This window comes from Oratosquilla oratoria, chromosome 1 (assembly GCF_046742065.1).
Source record: "Oratosquilla oratoria isolate Oo_2021 chromosome 1, ASM4674206v1, whole genome shotgun sequence".
NCBI classification, from domain to species: Eukaryota; Metazoa; Arthropoda; class Malacostraca; order Stomatopoda; family Squillidae; genus Oratosquilla; species Oratosquilla oratoria.
In genome coordinates, this window is record NC_134777.1 from 69921101 (window position 1) to 69928600 (window position 7500).

Genomic DNA, 7500 nt, shown 5'->3' on the forward strand with positions numbered 1-7500 from the left:
AACTTATCCCTCTGTAATTTTGGCATTCCTGTTTGGTTCCTTTCTTGTGTATGTGGGGTTGATAATAAATACCCTTCCTCCATTGACGTGGTATCTCCTCTTCTCTCCAAATCCTTAGTATTAGCCGGTGAATTTCTTTCTCTAACCGCTGTCCTCCCGCTTTTAGTAATTCTGCGGGTATTCCATCACATTCTGGGGCTTTGTTATTCCTTAGTTCCTTGTGCTCCTTCTTGTCTCTGCTAGTGAAGGCTCCTCCACCTCATTCTCGATTTCTCCTTTTCTTTCTCCTGCAATCTGTTGGCATGGTGGTATAGGATTCACTGGGTCTTGCCTGTTCAAAAGTACCTTGAAGTAATGCAGCCACTGGTTTAGCACTTCTTCCTTGCCATATACAATTTCTCCGTCGTCAGTTTTAACCATCCAGTTGCGTGCCTGGAAGCCCTTCTTGACTGCATTTAGTCTCTTATGATGTTCTCTAATCTTTCCTTCTTTTCTGTCCCTTTCTATCCTATCAAGTTCTCTCTCCAGGTGTTCATTCTTTTCCCTTTGAACAATCTTTTTTGCCCTACTTCTGCATAAGGTTAAACTTTCCCTACTTTCTTGGTCATCTGTATTCCGCAAGTACTTCTCCATTGTTTTTCTTACTTCTCTGGAGGCCTCTCTACATTCTTCATCGTACCATTCTTCTTTTCTTCTCCTTGTCTCATGTCCAATAATTTCTTTTGCGGACGCAACAACCATTTCTTCTTTGTTCTTTAGAATATTGTTCACATCCTCCTCCTCCCCCTCAGACAGGAGATTCAGTACATCAAACCTGTTACTTAATTCAATCTGGTAATCCATTCAAACTCTTTCTTGTTGTAATTTATTGGTATAAAACTTTCTTATATATATATATATATATATATATATATATATATATATGTATATATATACATATATATATATTATATATATTATATATATATGTATATATATATATATACTGTAAATATATATATATATATATATATATATATATATATATATATATATATATATATATACACACGAGCAACGGTCTGCGTCCAATATCGCGATGCGGTGTCTCGGACCTTCGGGTGTGCTCGCTTCGCTCGCAGGCGCCTTCGGCGCCCAGCCCTACGGGCTTCTTGCATTTTATGTGGATATAATAGGATCTGAAATCCTCGTTAGCGCTAAACTTTTGGATATAAACGATCTGTATCCAGCCCAGTAATGAGACACAAATCGCTTCTCTTCTTCAGGGTCTTTATCTCCATCTTCAAGACTCATTTGTTGAGCTGGATTGTTCTTAAACTCCTCATCTAGGCGCTTAATTTTTCTAAAGAACAACAAAATACTCTTCCTGATTTCTGACGCTTCATTAGCTTTCTTCTTGCCGAAAGGAGACAAAGAGGATATACCATATATATATATATATATATATATATATATATATATATATATATATATATATATAAAAATCTCTAATATATATATATATATATCTATATATATATAATATATATATGTATATATATATATATATATATATATATATATATATATAAGAAAGTTTTATACCAATAAATTACAACAAGAAAGAGTTTGAATGGATTATCAGATTGAATTAAGTAACAGGTTTGATGTACTGGGAATTAACTTCTGTGAATGTTAACTAACTCCTGTTTTAAACTCCTATTCTTCTTCATGTCACTTAGTGAATATTTCCCTTTGTTATCCAACTCCAAAAATGGCGTTGCGTTTGTCTTGCGTGGTACCGGCCATTGTGTTCGACACCCTTGCGGGTGATCCTTTGTTGATGTATGGAGGAAGACCGCGGAGTTGTTTTGTGCATACCTAACAGAGTTTTTATGTTAGGTATGCACAAAACAACAGTTTTTTGTTAGGTATGCACAAAACAACTCCGCGGTCTTCCTCCATACATCAACAAAGGATCACCGCATAGATTGGAAAAAAAAAAACAGAAATAATTTATAAATCCAATTGTAGCTTTAGGAGAAGGATAGTCGAATCTTTCCTCATCAAACACTTGCAAAATTTCAACACATCAAAAGGGCAATGGTCACCTGATTGTATAACAACTTATGCTGTGAATAAATTGTTACCATTCCCGAGTCCGCCCCACCTCGTTCATGTGACTTGAGCCACCTCCCTTGTTCCCACTTTGTACCTCTCTCACTGTATATATTCTTGTACATCTTACCTTCTACCTATCTGCTGAAGAGGACCACAGTAGTGGTCGAAATATACAGTTCGACTGTTTCTTTTGCTTTGTTTCTCCGACAGTGGGTTATTTAAAAACATTTTACTAAATGTGCTACTACATTTTCGTCTTGTGAAACACACACACACACACACACACACACACACACACACACACACACACACACACACACACATATATATATATATATATATATATATATATATATATATATATATATATATATATATATGTATACTAGTCAAATTACCCACGCGTTGCTGCGGGCAAATGATGATCATTTTAATTTTGATAGAGTTTGTGGAGAAAAGTTACACGTATCAATATAATTCAGTGGAAAATGCAACAAAAATAAAATTATAAGAAAGTCAGAAAAATTTATTTGAGGAAGGAGACGCCCTTTGGAAGTAAAATATACTTATCCACGTAGCCTGAGTTATGGTAAATATATATGGTTTGGGGGGAGTTCGTGAACAGGCAGAAAGACAGACGATACTACTTTATCATAGTAAATACAAATAAAAGATAGTTATCCAAGTACCTTTGATTATAAGGTTTCAGAATTTATATTGTAACAGGGATATATCTGCAAAAACCTAAGAGGAGTTCGTGAATAATCCCAAACCTAACCATACCCCCACCTAACTTTAACCCTTAACCCTAACCGAAATATATTTTTTAGAAATGAAATATAGTTTAAATCCAAGTACCTAGAGTGATAGGGTATCAGAATATATATGGTTATGGGGGTCTATCTCCAAAACCCCAGGAGGAGTTCGTGAACAGACAGACAGACAAATGATAGTTATCCAAGTACCTTGGATTATAAGGTTTCAGAATATATATGATTATAGGGGTCTATCTACAAAAACCTAAGAGGAGTTCGTGAATAATCTTTAACCTAACCATTGTAGTGGATTGTTAACATTACATTGTGAACGGTACTCGGCCGTAAGAGAAGAATTGAAACAAACTTTCAACATCTTAAATCTGCCCCGCCCGTGATGATATCAAATAAAAATAATCAATATTTCAACATTTGTCAAAATTATACAATCATTTTACATTTACATGCTTTCTCCTTACAAAGGCTATCATAGTTTGTGGCAACATTAATTTCACAAATATAAATAATATTTATGGATACATACATTGGTTTGTTTAATCATAGTAATTTTTTTTTCACAAAAATGTTCTGCACGTCAAAGGGACATTACAGTAGTGGCGTGTTACCACACCATATCCCCACCTAACTTTAACCCATAACTCTAACCAAATTTTCTTTTAAATAAAATATAGTTATCCAAGTACCTGGAGTGACAGGGTATCAGAATATACATGGTTATGAGGGTCTATCTCCAAAACCCTTGGAGAAGTTCGTGAACAAACAAACAGACAGACAGACAGAGGCTACTACTTAATTATAGTATATATATATATATATATATATATATATATATATATATAAACATGCGTTACGTGTAAAGTATACACTTTGTGTGTGTGTGTGTGTATGATTCATTACGGACTTGAATCACGTGTTGGATCTGTGATCGACAGCTATTAATTTCCCGGATGAGAGCTCAGAGTTTATATATCGTCCAACATATGGATGATGTTGTGTCCTTGCACAACTACACACACGCACACACACACGCATACACACACACGCAGACACACACACACACACACAACTCCTTGCCCACCAAAGTTTAAAGTGCAACGGTGCTGATTTATTTATTTTATTTATTTATTTACTTTTATTATTTCTTTAGCCCTGGGTGAGACTCAAATGTGCGTGCGTGTGTGTGTGTGTGTGTGTGTGTGTTGGTGCGTGGGTATATTAATTGATCAAGAATACTGATGTCATTCATAAGGGTCCATATTGTTGGAACTTATCTGGTGCTGCTGTTGAGCGTCGCACTAAATTCTTATGCTTTCTCTTCTAGGTGAATCACCAGCGCCATTTTGGGATTCAAGTTAAAAAATGGCATCTAAATTCCCATTAAAAGAAACAATTGAAGAGAGAAGAACAGTAAACCCTCAGGGGAGAGTCTTACCCGGAAAGAGATCAGCAAGCGCCTCTTTAGAGAGGAGATCGAGCGATCCACTAGAAAGAGCCTCGCTGGAAAAGAGGAGAGCAATCTCTTCAGAAAGAGAGCAGGGCGACACCCTTAGGAGGATCTCCTCAGAGAGGAGGGTGTACTCTTCTCCTGAGGTAGGACTAACGGTTTGTCCAAGAACGAAGATCGGTGCCTTCAAGAGATCGGCGAGCCCTTCTTCAGGAGCGGAGAGCAACCCTTCCTCGCAGAGGACCAACATTTCCACAGATGGGGAGGAATCCAGTTCCTCTTCATGTAGCTCGGCAAGCTCCTCTTCGGGGAGATCAAGTTCTTCTTCGGATAGCAGCGAGAGCTCTTCTTCAGAGAAGAGTGCCACTCCAGCTTCATGGAAGAGGTCGAGAGGTTCTTCAGACAGAAGAGCCAGCTCAGTTTCAGTCAAAACAGTCAGTCCACCTCCATCGAGGAGAACGAGTGTTTCTTCAGAAAAGAGAGCCACACCTTCTTCGGTAAAGAACGGAAGTCCTTCCAGGAGAGACACTGCTCCTCTGCAGACGGGGACAAGCTCTTCCCTGAAGAGGATAGCCAGCGCTCCCTCAGAGGGTGAAGCAAAGGCTTCATCGGTAAAAAGGTCTGCTCCTGGTGCGGACTTGAGAGAGAACTCTTCCTCACTGCCGACGAAGCCCATGTCTTCTTCGGGCAAAGGACCCGGCGACTCTATTCCTAAAGCAACGAGTCCTCTTCCTCCTCCTCCAAACAGAACAGAAAACACGACCACGGAAAGGAGTGCTAGCATATCGTCACAGAGGATTTCGAGAAATTTTTCAGAGAGGAAAACCAATTCTTCTCTGGTAAAGAAAAAGGTTCCATCTTCGCGGAGGTCTAGTGGTTCTTCTGGGAAGGGCGGTCCTGCTTCAGAGGCAACTGGCGCCCCTTCTCCACCCAATAGAGAAGGCACAACTTCGGAAAGGATGGTGAGCATTTCATCGCAGAGGACATTGAGAGGTTCCTCAAAAAGAAGACCCAGCGCTACTCCGGAGAAGGAACCCGGTGGCCCTACTCCTGAGGGGAGAACTACGACCCCTTCTCCAAAAAAGACAAACTTGCCTTTGGAAAAAAGAGTCAGCACTACTCCGAAGACGAGATCGTCGAAGGACTCTTCGGAAAAAAGAGAGAGCCCTTCTGCGCGAAGACCCAGTGCTTCCTCGGAGAAGGAGCCCATTAGTTCTGTCTCGGACAGAATTAGTCCTTCTCAAGACAGGAAAGAAAACACTACTTCAGACAAAAGATCCTGCCTTTCGCCAAAGAAGATCTCGCCCAAAAGCTTTCCGGAAAAGAAAGACAACTCTTCCCCGGTCAAGAGAGGCGCTTCTTTGGAGAGGAAAACCAGTGGTTCTATTTCGGGAAAAAATAGTCCCCCTGCAGACAAGAAAGATAACGCTACTTCAGACGGAAAAAACAGCGTTCAGCCAAAGAGAACGTCACAAACACGTTCTTCGTGGAAGAGGAGTGCCAACTCTTCTTTAGAAAATAGAGGCAGTGCTTCTTCGGAGAAGGGCACCAGCGACTCTGCTTCGGTGGGAAGTAACCCTTCTCCAGAAGGAAAAGGCAGGTCTACTTCTGAAAGAAGCGCCGGTGCTTCAGCGCAGAAGAGGAAGAGGCCGCTGGAAAATTCTTCTAGCGACAAGAGACAGAAATCGTCGGGAAATTCTTCGGACAAGAAGAGGAAGAGATCATTGGGAAATTCTTCGGATGAGAGAGCGAACACGTCATTGGAGGGGCCAATGACCAGCACTCCTCTGGAGCGAAGAAGGAAGGACACAAATGGTCTGCAAAAGAAAAGAGGGGAGGTCGATCCTGTACCGATGAAGACTGATGCAAAAGATGAAGACCCGGTCGCACAATCCGACGAGCCAGTGGATCCAAGGGCTTATGGCCGACTTCGAACCAAAGTCTTAAACTCCTCTTCTTCTTCGACAGTAAGACCTGAAGAATACCAGAAATGTATAGGCGAGTTAACCCCTGACCGAAGACTGTCCGGAGAAACGCTCCATCTGTCGGTATCCGACAGACTTTGCTCCTCGGAAAATACGTCCTTTCAGGAGACTTCTGGTGAAGCAGGATCGTCTACCGGGAAGCGCCCTTGGGCCCCCAGTAAAGAACGAGACTGGTACAAGACGACTCAAGACAAGACCTCAACGATCTGCAGATCTAGGAGAAGCAGCAGTCAGAGCATAAACAGAGGCAGGAACAAGTATGAGGATCTTCGCCGTGGCAGAAGTAGGAGCAAAGATTCTTGCACGGACAAGGATTCACCGTACCTAGAAAGAAGAGCCAGAGGCAGAGGCAGAGGCAGAGGTGAAGACTGGAACAGATACAAAACATGCGAATGTAAGCCTGAAACCAAGCCAAGGAACATCAAGGAAAGACTAGGTCTGAAAAGGAAACACTCCTTCTCCGAAGAAGAAGATCCCCGCAGGAGACCTGGCCGAGAACTGGAAGTAACGGGGGGTTGCAAGAATTGGTCCTTTAAATCTCCCGTCCACCCAAAAGACACCCACCGTCAATTCGACCAAGGAATTGGAAAGAGGAACTTCACGAAGAAATGGTTTTCTCCAGGATCCAGTCGTCTGGAAGTCACCTACAAACCTTCTGACTTACGAGATGAGAGGGAAGGGGGTCAGGAGAGACATCGATCTCACAGCCCCATATGCGCAAGGAGTGCTCGATGGAGTCCAGCCCTCTCCGAGGAACTGCACTGGAGGTCTGGACAAAATAGGAACTGGAAAAGGGCAGAAGACAAAATGGAGGGTTTCAGGAGCAGGCAACAGTCCTGGGTCTCGGACAAGAGGTCAAGGGTGATGTCACCTAAGGGGTACAGTCACCAGGGGAAGACCTGGTGTCAGGAACCTTGGAATACCTTCGGGGACAATGGCCAAAGAGGCCCCCACCACTTCAGAGGTCGTGGATCAAGGCGAGGACGTGGGCAGTGGCGACAGACGCAGAATACTAACAGGAGAAACACAGGAATATTCATCTGGAACTACGACTACAAAAACTACATGGGTATAAATGACGGTTATAAAGGCTCCTCAAACCAGCACCGGTGTGAGAGGTACAGTGGTTGCGACAACAGACCTTATGGAGTGTCTTACGGGGGAAAACGAGACCTCGAGAGACCGAACAAGTTGG

At 41.9% G+C, this 7500-nt stretch overlaps 1 protein-coding gene across 1 annotated transcript in view; it reads left to right on the forward strand.

The window, feature by feature from the left end:
- Nucleotides 1-7500, forward strand: part of LOC143030772 (uncharacterized) — an 11323-nt gene that overhangs the window by 3064 nt on the left and 759 nt on the right. The window contains exon 2 of the mRNA XM_076193987.1: nucleotides 4198-7500. This exon is cut by the window's right edge and continues 759 nt beyond it. Coding sequence (XP_076050102.1) covers nucleotides 4236-7500 — 3265 coding nt within the window. The 5' untranslated portion in view covers nucleotides 4198-4235. The remainder of the gene's footprint in view (nucleotides 1-4197) is intronic.